The sequence below is a fragment of the Schistocerca americana genome, chromosome 2 (assembly GCF_021461395.2).
Source record: "Schistocerca americana isolate TAMUIC-IGC-003095 chromosome 2, iqSchAmer2.1, whole genome shotgun sequence".
Classification (NCBI taxonomy): Eukaryota; Metazoa; Arthropoda; class Insecta; order Orthoptera; family Acrididae; genus Schistocerca; species Schistocerca americana.
In genome coordinates, this window is record NC_060120.1 from 190,596,776 (window position 1) to 190,617,682 (window position 20,907).

The 20,907-nt window shown below is 43.4% G+C and overlaps 1 protein-coding gene across 1 annotated transcript in view; it reads right to left on the bottom strand.

The window, feature by feature from the left end:
* The window catches only part of LOC124593865 (TGF-beta-activated kinase 1 and MAP3K7-binding protein 3), a 488,317-nt gene that overhangs the window by 233,305 nt on the left and 234,105 nt on the right, over positions 1–20,907 (bottom strand). Inside the window, exon 4 of the mRNA XM_047132213.1 lies at positions 6,749–7,304. Coding sequence (XP_046988169.1) covers positions 6,749–7,304 — 556 coding nt within the window. The remainder of the gene's footprint in view (positions 1–6,748; positions 7,305–20,907) is intronic.

The following is a 20,907-nucleotide window of genomic DNA, read 5'->3' on the forward strand; positions in this document are numbered from 1 at the left end:
GCGAACAACACAATGTCCCCCTTACTACTTCATGGGTTCAGCAGCAAGATAGAGTGGACGTAAGCTGCTTGAATAAATAAGCAGTTTTCTTAGCACGGCAAGCATTTAGTCTAAGTGGGTGAAACCCGAAGATTAGCGGCAAGTCGTTAAATGAGCTTTTGAGGCGAACAGCTAGATGTCTGTCGTACGAGTATTTCTATTTGTTTGAATATAAGGAACATCTTACACACCCTACCAAACAGCTTATGCTGTACTCATGGAAAGGAGCGAATATTACTTCCTTCCATAATATACAAGTTGTTCGAATGAGAGCGACATACTTTCTTATGCTACAAAACAAATGCTCTCTGATAAGAGGTATCTTCGCAAACACGTTTACGTTCCGTCTAAGCAGGAGAGGATATAAATGCAGACTAGCAATACCAAGAAAATATGAAATCTGCTGAAATCGAATGTAAATTTACTTATTAGGAAGTCTTTTTTGAAGGTATTTGTCTGGAGTGTGGCCTTTTATGATAGTGAAACGTGGACGATAAACTGTTCACTCAAGAGAATAGAGGCTTTTAAAATGTGATGCTGAGAAGAATGTTGAAGATTAGATGGGCAAATCGAGTAACTAATGAAGACTTGATGAATCGACTGAGGGGAAAAAAAATCGGCTTTACTTGAATAAAAAGTTTAGTAGTACATGTCGGGGGGGGGGGGGGGGGGGAGATTGTAGAGGGAGATCAAGAGATGAATACAGTAAGCAGATTCAAACGTATGTAGGTTGCAGTGGTTATGCAGAGATAAAGAGGCTTATGCACAATTGACGAGCACGGAGAGCTGCATCAATGCATTCCTATGGCTGAAGACAACAACAACAAAAACAATAACACTGGGAACGTCTTACGTTACTATACAGTTGATGCCTTTATAAACGAATACTGCACACAAAATCCTGCATAAGGATTGCGTGGATGGCAAGAAAACGTACCTCAACAAGCGGTCAACGCTAATACGTCAAATACTGCATTAAGTAATGGCACTCTTCGTGAACTACTTTGTCTTTCGATGGCCTTTGACCAACTTTGTTCAGAACCATGGCGCCGGATCAAATGCTTTGTTCAACATCAGGCTTACTGTCAGCCATTTAGCTTTACCACTGTTATTCCGTTTCAGGTGGCTGATAGTACTAATAAGCGGGCTTCAAAGAAGCTGCGAATGGGCGTAGTGCCTAATTTGGCGATATTTACTGAACCATTCACCCGCATAGTCCATATACAGCAAATGTGAACACCACAATGACAACCAGTGATATTATTAACAGTTCAGATCAAACAGATGGCAGAATCCGGTTCTTTGATAGGACTAACCGGTAATCTTGAATACACACAAATAGGGGCAATATGAATGGTCACACGGAAATGCTGATTAACCAGAGGTGCCAGATGCTTGAAGGTAGACGCTAGGTTCAAAAATGGTTGAAATGGATCTGAGCACTATGGAACTTAACATCTGAGGTTGTTAGTCCCCTAGAACTTAGAACTACTTAAACCTAACTAACCTAAGGACATCACACACATCCATGCCCGAGGCAGGATTCGAACCTGCGAACGTAGCGGTCGCGCGGCTCCAGACTGTAGCGCCTAGAACCGCTCGGCTACTGGGGCCGGCTAGACGCTAGGCTTCAACTATACTGCGAATGCCCACTTAACAGCGTTTCGACAACCGTTAATAAATGAATAACCTACGAATATAGAACGGCCTTCCATGTATCGCTCCCGTACGTAACGCGAAGGGATGGAACTAACTGCAGTCAGTTCTCCCGCGCTCCGTACGCGAATGTAACAGGAAGATACCGTAAAAGTGACACAATTCCAAGTACCCGCTTCCATGCACTTCACAATAATTTCCAGAAATGGATATTCCTGTAGAAGTTCAAGGGATGGACGAGAACATGGAAATATCAAAAACACAACACACTACCCAGCCTATTACGGCGTAGGAAAGAAAGAGCTTCGAGTCGTCTCGGAAATGGTAAATGCAGGTCCGGTATGTTTTTCAAGGTAATCTTATACCATTCTTCCCACAAAATTGCAGTTAAGTTCAGCTAACGATGATAGAGGTGGATAGCGAAACACGGATCCTTCTTCCCAAAGCAGACCACAAAGGGTCAATAATATTGGTAGGTGGTGACTGACGGCCAGGAAGGCTGCGACATTTCACCCTCTTTCTCATAAAACCAGTCTTGGACGACGGGAGCTTTTGGAACAGGGGCGCTGTCGTCTTGGAACACAACATCACCATTAGGGAACAAACACTGTATAATGAGACGGACCTCAACAGCCAGAATGGTCACATAATGCTTGGCAGTAGTACGGCTTTGCAGACTAACCACGTGGTCCATGAAATATCACGATACGGCTCCCCAAATCATCACCGAATCCGCGCCATGTTTCACTTTTGCGACGCAAATTCGAAACAGAGTACAAGACTCATCTGACCAAACGATAATCTTCCGTTGCTCCATAATTCCGACTTTGTGGCTTCGGCAACACATTTTCCTGTTACGAGCATTTTCATCACTGATGAGTGGTTTTAGAATACCAGCTCGCCCTACAGTTCCCTGCTTATGGGATCCTCTTGTATTGTTTTAGTACTGGCAGGATTCGCGAGTGCGACATTCAATTCTTGCAGTGAGTTTTGCGACTGTTGTCCTCTTATTTTTTGCCGCCGTCTTCTTCAATAACCGTTTGTCACGACCACTCACACACACTTCCGTCCCCGTCGTGGCTTAGCAGATGATGTTTTCCGCTTTCCGTGTTGCGGTATAAACCTTCGATAAGGTGTCTCTTGATACGCCAAACACTTTGGCTGCCTTAATGACGGAAGTGTCCACCACACGAGCACAACAATTTGTTCACGTTCGAGTTCCGACATAACGCAGTCACAACTATACACAACACTGTTCTGATCACAAGCGACGCATACAACGCATTGATAACATTACACACGTGCCGTTCGTGGTGAAACACACCACCGCAATGCAATGTGTATGAAGGCGAGGTAGTCGCCCGCCTACAATTCGTAAAGGTAAGGTGAATTTCCTTTCTGAGCTGCGTGCAAGTCGACGGGACGAAAACGTCACGCGGCCGCTACAGGCGAGCCGGGCGCAAGGGTGTCAGCTAAAGCACCGAATAGGGGGGAAATCTCTGTATGGGGAATTCGGACTAAGCGTTGGTGGCTGAAGAGAGCCGGCTCTGCTAACAGCAATGGCAGGCTTTGAGACAAACTGAAAGACGGCTTCTTACAGCTCTCTGTGAGTCTGTAACAATTCACATCAAGTACTAAAGCAAATCTGTACAACATTTCTTGAAGGTGACTGTCAACAGCTGTTAACTAATGAATAAAATGCACATTTGAACCATCAGTTCCTTTTATTTTAAACCCAAATATCAGTCGGTTTCAGTCTTGGGCCATCTTCACGGATAAGGGTTAAAATCGTTTAAGCCACCACATTACATTAGTCATTGCTTACAGTACTAAATGTACACGGCTCTGCGTACAGAGCTGTGTACATTTAGTATTCGTATGTTTGCTTCTAAAAGTCCTGTGCCGTATACTGATATTCATGGCACGCATTACACATTATTTACCTAATGACTAATGTAATGTGGTGGCTTAAACCATTTTAACCCTTATCCGTGAAGATGGTCCAAGACTGAAACCAGTTGATATTTGGGGTTAAAATAAAAGCAACTGATGGTTCAAATATTATTTTATTCAAATCTGAATACATTTGCGATCTCAGATGAATGAGGCGCATCCAGTTACACGACAATATGTCAAAATCTTTAAACCTACATAAGTTAATCTCTCGCAACGGAGAATTAACATTTAATCGCTTCATGCGATTTCACAAACGTTATCTCAGATGATAGCATTGCACTACACATATCATACCTGGAAGTTACATATCAGCATCTATTTTATTTATTGATTTACGGCGTCTTTTCTACATGTTCTATTATGTAAATGTTTTTCAGAACATAGTAACCGCCACAATTACACAGTAAATGAATATAGCATGAATATCTCGTTTTGTCATACTTGTGTATTTAATTAATGAACAGTTTACAAATTTGCTGGTAACTTTATTTAAATGTTGACTGCAAGTGATATTAAAAAACTGTGTTACTTTAAAAGTGGTCAATCACATGCGTTAGCGGACACCACAACTGAAAAGAGAACCAATAGAAGCTCCTCTGAAGAAGGTATTAATAACTGTTAAAATAAAATTTAAAGACAACTCGTTCTCTTGTAACTTGAGCGCAGTTGCTCAAGAATACTGTCTTATTTATTTCTCGACGTCGCAGCAACCACTAAGCTTGGCTAGCACCTGTGTTTATATTTAAGCATGCGTTTCTCGCTGTGTTTCTATATTTTTGGTATCATACAAGGTACTCCGCAATCTCAGACAGTTCCTCGTAATAAACTGATTCCTTAAATGTTGGAGGTTCGTAACTGGGATTTAATACACGTCTTTGCGGAAGCACCTGCCATTTAGAATTTCGATACTTCTGTGACAATCCCATGTCAGTAAAGCAAACACCATCGGTGACATTCTTTACGTAAGTGCGATTTACCTCTTGTCCCTGGTCACGCAGCATGCCAATAAAGTAAGCAGAAATGTGTTATAAACACGATTTTTCGTAAACAATGATCACTTTCGCAACATTAATGTGCAGTCTGACATTTGCTTTACTTGCGACTAAAAAGATGAGATCTAAACATCTAATTTCCTGATCTACTGCTCCTACGACGTATTTGTACAATGTGACTTGTGTCGTGACACATTAATTCCATAGTGAAAGACTACGCTACTATGTTTTAGCCATATTAAGACGTATAAGTTAGTGCTTCTCCACACTGATATTCACTGAAAACTTACTAGAATCTCACGTTATAACCATTTACACATCGCTTAATCCAAGTCGAGATTCTACAAGGACTAGTTTGAGTGCCCTTACTTACATCTTGGTTAGTATTAAGGGGAACCAACCAGAGTAGATCCCTATGGTCAACACGGACATTAACACCTGCAGATGTCTGCACCCTTTAAGTGACAATTTTGACAGATAGCTGTACAGGGAACAAACGTGGACGAGCTGATCAACATACATTACAGGCAACGTGAAGAGTCAAATACTGCAATCTTCTAGACTACAATGAAACGCACAACATCTCATATAATAAATGAAAATACTGACACGAGATCCCTGCTGACAAATCATCTCAGCCTCTGAGATTCAGAAGCATGGACTTCTCGCGTCCTGGGAGACTAGTGGACCATAGGTAGGGCTGTTGTAGGCACTACCGCCACCTTTGACTTCTGTTAAACGACTATGTTCTACCACGTTCCTGGATGCATTACGAGTTCCCAAATCTCTTCATATGAGGGTAGGCAATGGACCCACGAACATTGCCGAACATGATTGTTTCGATGATCCAGGTATTGTGTGGGGAGGTATAATATTGTATGGGCGTCCTGACCTCTAAATCTTTGAATACGGCACCACTCACCAGTCAAAGTTATGGTGACACTTCATTCCTTTACCATGCACGCCTTGCAGCTGTTCATTCGGCTTCATTTTTTCGGTCGAACAGGTGGAAGAGCTCTTGGAACGAGAGGATATCGCTGAATGGACTGGGCTACCTCTTCCCCCAACTTAAACGCATCTAGCACGAGTGGCATACGTTGGGGAGACGTACTGCAGTACATCTACAGGCACTAACTACCATCCAACAGTTGTAAATTGCACTGTTGGATTAATGGAACGCAGGTGGAGCAGCTCCTGGAACGGGAGGATATTCGGCGAATGGACCGGCTTTACCCATTCCCCGACTTAAAACGCCATCAAGTACTTGTGAGATGCGTTGAGGAAACGGATTGTAGCACGTCCACGTATACCAACGACCGTCCAGCCTTTGTTAACTGCGCCGCTGGAGGAATGGAACGCCCTACCACAAGAAATATTTACAAAAATTATGGTCACCAAGGGAGCACTTTGCAGAACATGCATGGCCGTCGGTGGTGATCTCCCACCCTATTAAGGACCATGTTCCGACTATTTTAATGTCCAGGAGACCATCAAAAATCACTGAGACGCCACTGTAGTTTTTAGTCTTTGAATAAGTGTCATTTCTGTTTGGTTCATTGCATATTTCTTTCAGTTTCCTTCTGTACTCTACTGTAGCAGATCTTTCTATCTATGGTTCAAATTTCCTCAAGCAATGTTAGTTGGCATGCGAAAGTTACTTTCGTCCTTAAAATTTTGTATACCAGTGTATAATGACTACCGCTGCAGAGGGCTATTAAAAATGTATTGTATTAAATGACTACCCGAGAAATTGAATCCCTGGAATGACATTTACAAACACGAACTGAAAACATATACAGCGCACACTAACGTCGTGTAGTGTGATCATAAAGCTCTCAGTATCTGAATTGCGAATACTGTCAAACTGTCAATGCTTCTACTAACAGTTCAGTATATATTGGTAACATTAAAAATTTTTTTGGGGGGAATCAATACCATTCGTCAATGTTACTAATATTAACAATACGACAATTCGCGCCCTCAGATGGTCAATATACTGGCGATTTCACAATATTATTGAACGTATGAGAGCTCCTGTACAGCTTTTACGGAAGGGTCTACGAAGCTGCGCTGTTAAGTGAGGGTAATAGCTAGGATGAGTTTACCTTGCGTGTAGGGTCGCAGGTGGTCGCCGCCGAGGGAGCGCACCTGCGCCCGTAGCAGCTCCTCGTCCGTCGGCGTGTCTGGGGCGAGAGGCGGCGACGGGGGCGGCGAGGGCGGCGCGGCGGCAGGGGGCGGCGCCGCCGAGGGCACGCGAACGGGCGCAGGGGCGGGAGGTGGCGCCGCGGACGCAGGGGCGGGCCGCGTGCGCGCCGCCTGCACCGAGCCGGCGCCGCCGGGCCCGATGCAGATGCGCAGCTGCGACTGGAAGCCCTGCGCCGGGTCCCAGCTGGCCGTCGAGTAGCTGAGCTGCTGGCGGCCGCGCGTCGCGGCCGACGACGTCACGTCGACGGGCGGCTGCGGGCTGTCTGTGCGCGGCGAGCGCAGCGTCAGGTTGACGGAGGTGACGGAGCGCGCCTGCTGCGGCTGCGACTGCGACGGCGCGAACGGCGGCGCGTAGTGCGGCGTCGGCTCCAGCCGCAAGGAGGTGCGCACGCGCGAGTCCAGCACGCGCTCCACGCTGCAGTTGACGCTCAGCGAGTAGGACGTGCCGCCGCCCTCCTGCCGGAACACAGCAACACGCTCTACACCGCTGGCCGCGCCTCACTTTTCTTTGTTCGGAAGTAAACTACTGCGGTTACAATGCACACAGTCACACGTGCTACTTCTAAGGGCTATCAAAATCTGCTCTCTCTCCAAATTTTCTGACGTGGCACCCAGTGACTTCCTCTTCTTCCCACGGACGCGGAAACCTCTCTGTGGCAGGCATTTATAGAATGACGATGAATTTTTGTTTTCTTCAAATTTAGCTCTAGACCACTTTCTCACTTCTTTTCGCATTTCTTCCAGCGTACTTTCAGTGTTTTATTCGGTCCAGCATAGCCGCCCGCACTGTGTGTGTGTGTGTGTGTGTGTGTGTGTGTGTGTAGTTGGGAAAGAGGGGGGCCAAGAGAAGTCAGTTTCCAACACAACAACACAGTTCTCACATTCACTAGGTGATCAAAAGTATCCGGACACCTGGCTGAAAATGACGTACAAATTCGTGGCGCCCTCCATCGGTAATGCTGGAATTAAATATGGTGTTGGCCCACCCTTAGCCTTGATGGCAGCTTCCACTCTCGCAGGCATCCGTTCAGTTAGGTACTGGAAGGTTTCTTGGGGAATGGCAGCCCATTCTTCACGGAGTGCTGCACTGAGGAGACGTATCGATGTCGGTCGGTGAGGCCTGGCACGAAGTCGGCGTTCCAAAACATGCCAAAGGTGTTCTATATGATTCAGGTTAGGACTCTGTGCAGGCCAGTCCATTACAGGAATGTTATTGTCGTGTAAACAATCCGCCACAGGCCGTGCATTATGAACTGGTGCTCGATCGTGTTGAAAGATGCAATCGCCATCTCCGAATTGCTCTTCGACAGTCGGAAGCAAGAAGGTGCTTAAAACTTCATTGTAGGTCTGTGCTGTGATGGTGCCACGCATAACAACAAGGGTGCAAGGCCCCTCCATGAAAAACACGACCACACCATAACACCACCGCCTCCGAATTTTACCGTTGGCCCCACTCACCCTGGCAGACAACATGGATAGGAACGTCCCCAGAACCATGCCAAAACAATATCCTCAATTTTTTTCTGTTTCGTGATCAGCCCTTACCGAGCTGCAGATGGGAACGTGTCTAACACCATGGCGCAGGTATTCCGTCGCAGATTCCCTACAAATAAATAGGGCAGCAGTATACGTACCTGTCATCCGTCACCAATTCCCATACGGACGCCCTTTCCACGCTTGACATCCCTTGAAGCGCAACGGAATCACAGTTCTAGTCTACTATTTGTCTGTGGCAAAAGGAGACCCATGATAGCTTGCCGATTCTGCATTCAGTTTTAATTGACAGAGCTTTTCCTGCACACAGCAACGCTACACTGTATGTGTGTTCGTCTATACTTGAGCCCAAACACATCAGTCGAAAAAATTAAATCATTTCCCGCGATAGAAGAGAGGGATAAAAATATGAAACTTCTAAGCTGAAAAAACGTTCTCTCCAGGACTGAGGTCCTCATAAAGTCTATGGGTGGATGCAGGGCAACATGCAGTCACAAAGATAAGGATTCTGCATTCTAGTTGACATGTGTGCACAATATTGCGACAACTAGAGAAACGAGGATTACCTTTGTGAAGTCCTAGGCTGCTAAAAGTTGATTCTACCTCCAAATTTGAGGATACTTTCGGAGGTTTCCCACATTGATCTAGTTGTAAATGTCCCGGGCTAGGTACATTTTACCTAACCAACCAAAAGAAATGGAGCTTCCAAAACACATTTTTACCAACTTCAGTTATTCCAGTCACCACTAAAAATAGAAATCGTGAAAGTAATATAATAAATCCATTAACGTGAACACATATGACGTTTTATAAGCAAACATAGTATTATACATGACTTCAACTACGAATAACAAATTTTTAAAGTTTATTCACTGTTTCTGCACTGCGAAGGGTACTGATGTGGCCTTTTTTGTTTATATCCAGCAGGACTTTCTCAATAGTTCTGCCTTTTTCTCCTATTTCAGATTTGTAATTTTTTGTCTCAACCTGCCTAACATTATGGGAGTATGAATAAATTATTTTTGTGACTTTTTTTTAGCTTTATTTGATAACTCGTTGAATCCCATGGATTTCATCAATGAGGACGTAAATGCAGATGTTGAATCAAAAAGAGGGCATCCATATCAGTAATATACCAGTATTTCAATAATGTTCGTCGGAATGGGATCCGTAAAAGATTGGACAGATAGAGAAAATAGAATAGATTCAAAGACGACCAATGCGTTTTGTTACAGGTTCATTTAGAAAGCGTAAAGTCATTTAGAAAACACGAAAGCATCATGGAAATGATCAACGAATTCTAGTGGTAGACGCTGCAAAGAGAGCAGTTCTTGTTTACTGTTCCGAGAGTATAAGTTCCTAGAAGACCCAACAAATATACTGATTCGACCTAAGTATATCTCGCCAAAAGACGATTAAGATACCGTTAGAGCGATTCAAGCCCACACTCAGTCTTACCGGCAATCGTTCTTCCCACGAGTCATACGCGACTGGAACAAGAAAAGGGGTGACAATGGTGTACAGACTACCCTCTGCCACAGGCCGCAAAGCAGCTTGAGGAATTGTACATGTAGATGTACACTGAAGCACCAAAGACACTGGTATAGACATGCGTATTCAAATGCAGAGATATGTACAAAGGCAGAATACGGTGCTGCGGTCGGCAATGCCTATATAATCAACAAGTGTCTGCCGCTGTTGTTAGATCGGTTACTGCTGCTACTATGGCAGATTATCAAGATTTAAGTGAGTTTAAAAGTGGTGTTATAGTCGGCACAAAGGCGGTGGGACACAGCGTCCCCGAGGTAGCGATGCAATGGGGATTTTCCCGTACGACAATTTCTCGAGTGTACCGTGAATATCAGGAATATGAACGACGGAAAGAGCATCGTTCAACGCGACAGAAGTGCTACCCTTCCGCAAATTGCTGAGGCATTAACAAGTGTCAGCGTGCGAACGTCATTGATATGGGCTTTCGGAACCGAAGGCCCACTAGTGTACCCTTGATCACTGCGCGACGCAATGCTTTACGCCTCGCCTGGGCCCGTCAACACCGACACTGGACTGTTCATGACTGTAAACATGTTGCCTGGTTGGACGAGTCTCGTTTCAAATTGTATTTCCAGCCGCTGTGGCCGAGCGGTTCTAAGCACTTCAGTCCAGAACCGCGCTGCTGCTACGGTCGCAGGTTCGAATCCTGCCTCGGGCATGGATGTGTGTGATGTCTTTAGGTTAGTTAGTAGTTTCTAAGTCTATGGAACTGATGACCTAAGATGTTAAGTCCCATAGTGCTTAGAGCCATTTGAACCATTTGAATCAAATTGTATCGAGCGGATGGACGTGTACGGGTATGGAGACAACCTCAGGAGTCCATGGACCCTGAATGTCAGCAGGGGATTGTTCAAGCTGGTGCAGGCTCTGTAATGGTGTGGGGTGTGTGCAGTTGGAGTGATATGGGACCCCTGATACGTCTAGAGACGACTCTGACAGATGACATGTACGTAAGCACCCTGTCTGATCACCTGCATCCATTCATGTCCATTGTGCATTCCAACGGGCTTGGGTAATTTCAGTAGGACAATGCGACACCCCTCACGTCCAGACTTGTTACAGAGTGTCTCCAGGAACACTCCTCTGAGTTTAAACACTTCCGCTGGCCATCAAACTCCCCACACATGAACATTATTGAGCATATATGGGATGCCTTGCAAAGTGCTGTTCAGAGGACCTCTCCACTCACTCGTACTCTTACCGATTTATGGTCAGCCCTGTATGATTCATGGTGTCATTTCCCTCCAGCACTACATCAGACATTAGTCGAGTCCATGCCACGTGGTGTTGCGGCACTTCTGCGTGCTAGCGGGGGCCCTACGCGAGATTAATCAGGTGTACCAGTTTCTTTGGCTCTTCCGTGTAGATGTGGAACAGATGTACTTTGCAGATACTATCGAAATATGCTTACGATACAGGTACCAAATTAATCTACTCTTATTAAATTAATTTAGTAGATTAATTATCTACCATAAGTAGATAACTATCACTCATTTGAGGTGCAATAAGTTTTATACATTTCTTGTCAAAACTAGTTCTTGGGCAGAGACAAATTTTGCCCTCCCTTGCAAAAATTTCTGCAGTCTCTCACGATAGCCCACTATAAGTGTTGTTTCATACTCGTATCACGACTTGTTGATTCAATACCTCCCATTTCAGTTCCAGTTTCCGCGTCTGTTAGAGCTGCAGTTCTCGTTACGTATTCACTACATAAATTTAAAAGAGACGGAGATATTATCCATCTCCGACAAACTCCTTTCCCTACCCGAAAGTTCCTGACATTCTATTGTATTTTTACTGTTGGTTCTTGAATTTTTACATCTTCCTGACTACGTGTAGGTGGTGCTCTGGTGATACCATAAAACCTAGAACTTCCAATATTTTCGAGTGACTTACACAGTGAAATCCTTTGCTTCGTCTATGAAGCACACAGGTAAGTGTTGTTGATATTCTCTAGCTTTTTCCATGCTCCATCTTACGTTTGCTTTTCGGTCTCTGGTCCCTCTGCCCTTTCCGAAACCTGCTTGTTCCCTTGGCAACACTTTGTCCAAGTATGGTTTTAGTCAGTTCTAGACTATTTTTAAGCGAATCTTGTTAGCACGTGATGTCAAAGCAATTGCTATGCAATTTTCATACATTTTTGGATTCCCTTTCTTCAGGGTCGGTATGTAAATGTTTTCCCACTTTACAGGTCAGACAGATTTTCATTAGTCGTCGCATATTGATGGATCAGAGCGGAGTCCATATCACGTCGTGTCACTGACATCGAAGGTGAAGACGGGTGCTACAAGCTACCAGACAAGAGTGCCTAACCCAGTTATTAATGGGTGTATACATACCATACGAGAATCTGCACTCTTGGGACAGTAGACGATATTCTCTGAAGCGATAGTGTAAATTATTTTATCCTAATAATCACGAAACACTGGCCATTTCCCCACCACGTCTTGCCTGTTCCGCGTTGTAGCACAGCTACCGCTCGCAGCTGTGGTAACCGAATATACTAGCGGACCATGGCGTGGCCAGCACGTGACACCAGTGTGTCCGCCCCCTCGTAGTCAGCGTAATGTATGTAAAAGTGTCCAGTACACCAGATGGCCTCAACAGCTAACACAAAACGCGCAGACATGTTCAGGCAGCACGTATCCCTTTTGTTAGAACATTGGAACGTAATAAACGTAATTTCTGAATTAAAACGAAAACTGCAACTGTGACTCATCATTTGCCCATTTGGTTTTCATTTCAGTGAGCAAAATTTCTATTCCGTTCGTAGTTATACGATGTTGTGCGAGACTTGCTTGACCTAGTCCACGCGTTCCATGTCTTTGCAACGCAGGTAATTCTACTACGTGTTACACCAGTGTTAATCGGTGGAACTGGATCAACACTCCACTGCTTTATCAGTGAAGTAGTTTTTGATAGACACAGTCAGCCTAGCTTTAACCCACAAGGCGAAGTTAAGAGCTCACGACTCTGTCACTACTGATCTGCTAATGGTACCCGGGTCAAAAGCTTCAAACGTAAACATTCAGTAAGACAGCGAAAAACCACCAAATTTTTCAACACGAAGAATGTTGCAAATTTAAAAGAAACAGTGGAAGCAGCAGGAAAGTTTTGTATACAGACGAGACATATAATGCCGAGCTTCAGCCTTGATTATCTAATTAACACTGACCAGACTGGATAACAGTATGTTTTAACGTATAACAAGGCAATGGATTACATGGGTGCAGTGACCGTTTTGATGAAAAAACTCAATCTGTCCAAAACCACCTACTCTTACACAGTGCAGAACAGTCTTGCCGGTTTCAGGGAAACAGTTACCTCATATATTTTCACGTACGTAAGAGCCTACCAATAAATTTTATACTCGAGTTGCTGCAGCCGTCAAGAAATTAGAAGAGTGTCAGAATGTTGTCGTTACACGCTCCAAGTCAGGAAAACTAACAAAAGAGACTTACGCAAAGCCGGCCGTTGTGGCCGAGCGGTTCTAGGCGCTTCAGTCTAGAACCGCGCGACCGCTGCGGTCGCAGGTTCGAATCCTGCCTCGGGCATGGATGTGTGTGATGTCCTTAGGTTAGTTAGGTTTAAGTAGTTCTAAGTTCTAGGGGACTGATGACCTCAGATGTTAAACTCCCATAGTGCTCAGAGCCATTTGAACCATTCTGAACTTACGCAAAATTCTTGGAAACAGATTTCAAGCCGTAAGTCGCTAACATACATTCCTTCGACTCATGGATTCGTAGGATGGCCAAGCAGATTTGAAATTGTATTATGGGACATTCATCAATGAGCAAGGTGAAGTAACGTGTACTATGATGATTATTTCACGCAAATGTACTCCTCCTGTTTAGCACTGTGATGTATATGTCTATCGCCAAGTCAAAAAATCTAATTAAACGACTACAAAGTGCCCCTACAACAACAGGCGAATTATCCTCAAGAGAGGATGCAGTTAAAATACATTCGATCGTGCAGCATCAGTCAGTGCTACTATCTTAACACCAACGATTCGGTATTCTTGGTATGCACCAAAACTGACACAGGAAAGATCTTCATTTAAAAAACTGAATGAAGTATGCTTTCCACTGAAGTATATTTCGGAAAAATCTTCTTGCTCAACATATGCTTTCATAAAATGTGCTTGACATGAATAAAATCCTCCCCCCATGAACCCACGGACCTTTGCGTTGGTGGGGAGGCTTGCGTGCCTCAACGATACAGATAGCCGTACCGTAGGTGCAACCACAACGGAGAGGTATCTGTTGAGAGGCCAGACAAACGTGTGGTTCCTGAAGAGGGGCAGCAGCCTTTTCAGTAGAGGGGTATGAAAGGGAAGCAGTGGTTGGGAAGGGAGTGAGACAGGGTTGTAGCCTCTCCCCGATGTTATTCAATCTGTATATTGAGCAAGCAATAAAGGAAACAAAAGAAAAGTTCGGAGTAGGTATTAAAATCCATGGAGAAGAAATAAAAACTTTGAGGTTCGCCGATGACATTGTAATTCTTTCAGAGACAACAAAGGACTTGGAAGAGCAGTTGAACGGAATGGACAGTGTCCTGAAAGGAGGGTATAAGATGAACATCAACAAAAGCAAAACGAGGATAATGGAATGTAATCGAATTAAGTCGGGTGATGCTGAGGGAATTAGATTAGGAAATGAGACACTTAAAGTAGTAAAGGAGTTTTGCTATTTTGGAAGCAAAATAACTGATGATGGTCGGAGTAGAGAGGATATAAAATGTAGACTGGCAATGGCAAGGAAAGCGTTTCTGAAGAAGAAAAATTTGTTAACATCGAGTATATCAAAATGGTTCAAATGGCTCTGAGCACTATGGGACTCAACTTCTGAGGTCATTAGTCCCCTAGAACTTAGAACTAGTTAAACCTAACTAACCTAAGGACATCACAAACATCCATGCCCGAGGCAGGATTCGAACCTGCGACCGTAGCGGTCTTGCGGTTCCAGACTGCAGCGCCTTTAACCGCACGGCCACTTCGGCCGGCTAACATCGAGTATAGATTTAAGTGTCAGGAAGTCATTTCTTAAAGTGTTTGTATGGAGTGTAGCCATGTATGGAAGTGAAACGTGGACGATAAATAGTTTAGACAAGAAGAGAATAGAAGCTTTCGAAATGTGGTGCTACAAAAGAATGCTGAAGATTAGATGGGTAGATCACATAACTAATGAGGAGGTATTGAATAGAATTGGGGAGAAGAGGAGTTTGTGGCACAATTTGACTAGAAGAAGAGATCGTTTGGTAGGACATGTTCTGAGACATCGAGGGATCACCAATTTAGCATTGGAGGGCAGCGTGGAGGGTAAAAATCGTAGAGGAAGACCAAGAGATGAATACACTAAGCAGATTCAGAAGGATGTAAGCTGCAGTAGGTACTTGGAGATGAAGAAGCTTGCACAGGATAGAGTAGCATGGAGAGCTGCATCAAACCAGTCTCAGGACTGAAGACCACAACAACATGAATAAAATTTGTTTTAAATGTTTCTTTGGTAATCACCACCGTAGAAATTTAATGAACTTCTAGTAATAAATAAAAAGCAAATAATTAATTGCTAGAATTATCATGAATTTTTCTTTCATTCAAAACTTCTCCAAAGTATGTATTTAAACAGTTCAAATGTATTAATTAATGTAATTAATCTTAACTAAATGGAATATATTGATTTTAAGTATAGAAATCGAGCTGTTTAAACATATATAAATTTTATAATCAATAGTTTAACATAGCGGGGAATAAAATAAAATGAAAAAAAAGTAGCTACGAGAATCGAAGCCGAGTGGGTGAGTTGCCAGGCAGTGCGCTGCTTCACCACTGCGCCGTGGTACTGACTTGAAAATTATTGAAAACAATCCCTCACACTCTACTCGAAAATCTATAGAGAGCTTTTCACATTTTCCGATGGCCGACTCAGGCGTGATATTCTAGGGATCTGAAGGGCAGCTACCTGCTTCTACGTAAACAGTTTGAGCCAAATCGGCGAGTCCCGATCCGCGCCCTCCGCTTATAAACGTCCATAGTATATACACATACTTTCACAAAGCCTGAGACGTATGTCTGCGTTACTTTCTCATATAAAGATTTTCAGACTGTACAAAATAGAAATGGAGTGGTATCCTTTCAAGAACACTTTTACACTGTAGACTCGAAGACGAAGAATACAGTACTGTAGAAACCTCTGGTAGATGTTGCAGCTCTGGTAGAAGCAAAATAAACTAGCGTATGTAGATCGAAGTTTGGTTAAAATTTTCGTAAAAAATTTTTTTTTCCCGATTTATTGTGTACCCTTTGCTGAGTGAATATGACTGTAGACATAAATCAAAGCTTCTTACGTTTCCTGGATCTTCTCTGAAAAAGAAAAAAAAATTCTTTTAAAACATATCGTTTATTGCACGCTCGTGGAATATTCGTTAGTCGGTAACGAATTTCTACGATATGCAATAGTCCTACTGTAATGGATGAACTACTAAATTTGTAAAATATTCGTTTATTTTGTGGTGTGGGAGTAAAACTGCAGAAGGGCCACATTCAGTCTAATAATAAAACTGTCGTCGACCCGATAGTTGGTTTGAGCACCGCAAGGTCTTCACTAGCCACTGTCATGTTGCTCTTGCCTTCCTCCCAACTATCAAACTGACTTACCCAGCAGTTAAAGAGGGACGTAGAGTTTAGCGTCGACACTACACCACGGTGCAACTTCGCGTGATTCACCTTAAGAAATCATTGCCACTGGGGAAACAAGTGATAAATGACAGAAAAATCTAAGGACCGACTGGGGATGACTCAATGACTTACTCTTTTGTGCCAGACATCACGAGTATCGACAGAAATTTATCCAAGAGCGAGCAAGATTCTAGAACTGGCATTTTTACATAAGTGACTCTTAGTTTGCGCACGTGTCGTGCCCTATGAATTTAATTTGCCATGAAGTACTGAAACTCACTGTACCTCAAACATCTGGCAGTTATTCCACTCAATGAGTTTTTACAGGTAAGTTCACACTGATATCTAGGGAAGCAAAACGCAAAATCCCTACGTTCTGCAAAGTTTCACATTAGCTAGAAATTCAGCGCGGATTTCAATGCGGGAGGCTTAAAATAGTTCCCACAGCGAAACTTTGGATTTTCTGCCAGGTTTCGAGACAAAGAGATTCTGGTCGTATATTAAGTACGCTAGCCGCAAGACACAATCAATACCTGCTCTGCACCATAGGGATGGTAATGTTACCGACAGCAGTGCCACTAAAACGGAGTTACTAGATACGGTTTTCCGAAATTCCTTCACCACAGACGACGAGATAAATAGAATTCCAATCAAGTACTGCAGCAAACACGAGTAACTTAAAAGTAGATATCCTCGATGTAACGAAGCAACTCAAATCACTTAATAACGCCAACTCTTCCTCTTCTGGTCCAGACGGCATACCAATTAAGTTCCTTTCATAGCGCGCTGATGTAATAGCTCCGCATTCAGCAATCATATACAACCGTTCGCTTGACGAAACACAAGCATCTAAAGATTGAAAAGTTGCATACGTCACACTAGTGCTCAGGAAAGGAAACAGGAGTAATCCGCTGAAGTACAGACCCGTATCGCTGACGTCAATTTGCGGAAGGATTCTGCAACGTATACCGTGTTCGAACATTATGAATTACCTCGAAGAAAATGATCTATTGGTACATAGCACGGATTCAGAAAATGCCGTTCTAGTGCAACACAACTAGCTCTTTATTTCTCATGAAGTAATAGGTGCTATGCGCAGGGGATCTCAAATTGATTGCATATTTCTGTATTCCCAGAACGCTTTTAATAACGTTCCTCACAAGTGGCTTCTAATCAAATTGCGTGCCTATAGAGTATTGTCTCAGTTATACGAAGGAAGGTAGGTTTAACGTCTCGTCGACATTGACGTCATTAGAGACGGAGCGCAAGCTTGGATGGTGTCAAGGATGGGGAAGGAAATCGGCGGTGACCTTTCAATGGAACCACCCTAGTATTTGCCTGGAGCAATTTTGGGAAATCACAGAAAACTTAAATCTGGATAGTCGGATGCGGGTTTGACCCGTCGTTGTACAGAAGGTGGGTCTAGCCACCTCTGAATTGTGCAACTGAATTCGTGATTTGCTGTCAGGAAGGCCACAGTTCGTAGTAAGCGACGGGGGGACATCGACGAAGTCAGAAGCAATATCTGACGTTCCCAAAGGAAGTGTTCTATAAACGGTTTAGAAGACAATCTCAGCAGTCCTCTTGGATTGTATGCAAATGATGCTGTCATTTACCGTCTAGTAAAGTCATCAATAGATCAAAACCAACTCCAAAATGATTTATGCAAAATATCTCAAAAGTGCGAAAAATGGCAATTGATCGTAAAAAATGAAAAGTGTGAGATAATCTGCATGAGATCCCAAAGGAACGCATTACACTTCAGTTACATGATAAATCACACAAATCTAAAGACTGTCTGCTCAATTAAATATCTAGAGATAACAACTACGAACAACATAAATTGAAATGATCACAGGGATAATGTTGTGGGGAACGCGAACCAAAAACTGCCGTTTATTGGCAGAACACTTAGGAGATGCAAAAAAACCACTAAAGAGGATGCCTACACTATATTTGCCTGGCCTCTGCTACTGTACTGCCGTATGGTATGGGATCTTTACCAGATAGTTGGCAGAGGACAACGAATAATTGAAAGAAGGGCAGTTTCGCCTTATCGTGAAATATGATACGCGAGCTGGGGTGGCAATGAATTACAACAAAGACAATCTTGTCTGTAACGAAATCTTTTCGTGAAATTTCAATCGCCAAATTTCTTCCCGAGTGCAAAAATATTGTTTTGAGACCCACTCACACAGGGAGAAACGATCGTCGTAATAAAATAAGAGAAATCGGAGCTCGCATGGAGAGATTTAAATGTTTGTTTTTCCTGCACGCTTTTCTGGAATGGAACGGTACAAAAATAATCTTTCGTATAAGTGGGTCCACAGCCGCTGCAAATTTCTTGAGGGAAGTCATGCTTTATCGCTATTAGCTAATTTCAGCCCCATGGGCGTGAATATGTTAAAGTCATTCGATGAATCCTTTGCCTGCACTTAAATGTGATTTGTGGAGTAGTCATCTACTTTTACACTTACACGTAGAAACGTGGATGCCACTTTTCAGTTTAAGTAGCTGAAATTAAGAGTCTCATCTGATTAACTCCAGCGCTTTCAACGATTTAGGCAATAAAGGTAGAAAATAGTTACAAAAGACAATTTTATTCATGCAAGTATAATGATGGGTTGATACCAAAATTTAATAATCTGTAAAAAAATTACATCCACTGAAGAAATCCTGTTGAACAGCAAAGAAAATAGCCACAAAATGGCAATAATTAATACTCTTCAAAGTGGAAAAAACAGGAAATAAATTTATAACAAATGCTTGCTCACCTTTGATGACATCTGTAAAACTTTTCTGCTTGTGACAGGTCAATCAGATATATTAATCGGTGTACTGCATTAATTTTAGGACATATATATTTTTTTAAATTTTGACTGGCATAATAAAAGTTGAATCATATGTGTTTTAAAAGCTGCATATTTGGGATTTTTGGGATTTGCATCTGACGAGACGAATGTAAGAAACCTTCCAAAACAATACGCACATTAGAATCGACCCTATAACAACCTAGTAACTAACCGGTAGCATCTTCGTCTCTCCACTGTGACACGTTATTCTGCAGTCATGTCATCTGGACTGCATAATTCGTAACTCAATGACTGCATTGACAGCATGCTGCACTATGGTGAAAATATTTAACTGTCTACACTAACGACCTAAAACAGAACGACCAAGGTCCACGGCGAGACCGAATACCTCCTAGTGGCGCTGCGGCACATCACGTGGTAAGGCAGGTATGTACAAGATTCTTCCGTAAGAGACTGCAAAAATTTAACAGGACATAGAGGATGCTCCACTGAACAACTTGAGGTACGGAACCTGGGGTCGGAGAAGCCAGCTTAAGGAGATAATAGGAATAAAATCACATTACTAGGTACTTCTTTATTTAGATTAGTTACAGTTAACTGCAAATACCATCACTCACACAATGAACATACCATTTGTACTGTATCTTACAAAATGAGCTGAAACTGGCTGCCACCAGCCTCATGACATCAACGAACAAGATTGTGACACACTCTGACAAATAGCCATGGTGTGTTTCGAATCACATCACAGGCAGCTACAATACTGGCAACTAATTCCATCTCTGTGTCCACTGGGGCCTCATACATAAGTGACTTTAGATATTCCCATAGGAAATAATGAAGGGGATTCAATTCAGGTGACCTCGCAGGCCTTGGAATAGGACCTCCCACTCGAATCCAGTGACCAGGAAAAACAGCACTGAAATGGTTGCGGGCATCCACATTGAAGTGAGGCAGTGCACCCTCATGTTGTATCCACATCCTCTCACGAACAGCCAGGGGTACGTTCTCCAACAACTCAGGCAGAACTCTTTGCACGAAGCTCAAATACAGCTGACCATTTAGACGGCCAGGTAGAAGACATGGCCCAATGAGACTGTCGCCTACAATGTAAGCCTAGATATTTACAGCCAAACGTACTTGATAGTGTGACTCTATAACAGCGTGAGAGTTTTCCTCGTCCCACACACGGCTGTTCCTGCTGTTCGAAATGCCATCACAATCAAATGAGGCCTCTCGTCAGTTTTTGTAGGAAATCTGGTCGATCAATCCATTGTCGGAGCAACCACTGACACAGTGCGACCCTTGGTACAAAGTCAGTCACAAGCATTGCATGGACTCGTTGTGGGTGATACGGGTGCAACTGATGTTCTTGGAGTACTCGCCAAACTCTAGTACGTGCACTTCACGTGCAATACGACGAGTATCTGTAGTGGGATCCGCTGCGACACGTTCCAGCACCTCCTCTCCAAAATCGGGTGTGTGGTTGGTACTCATGTTGCCAGGTCCCTCGTTTTTTCTT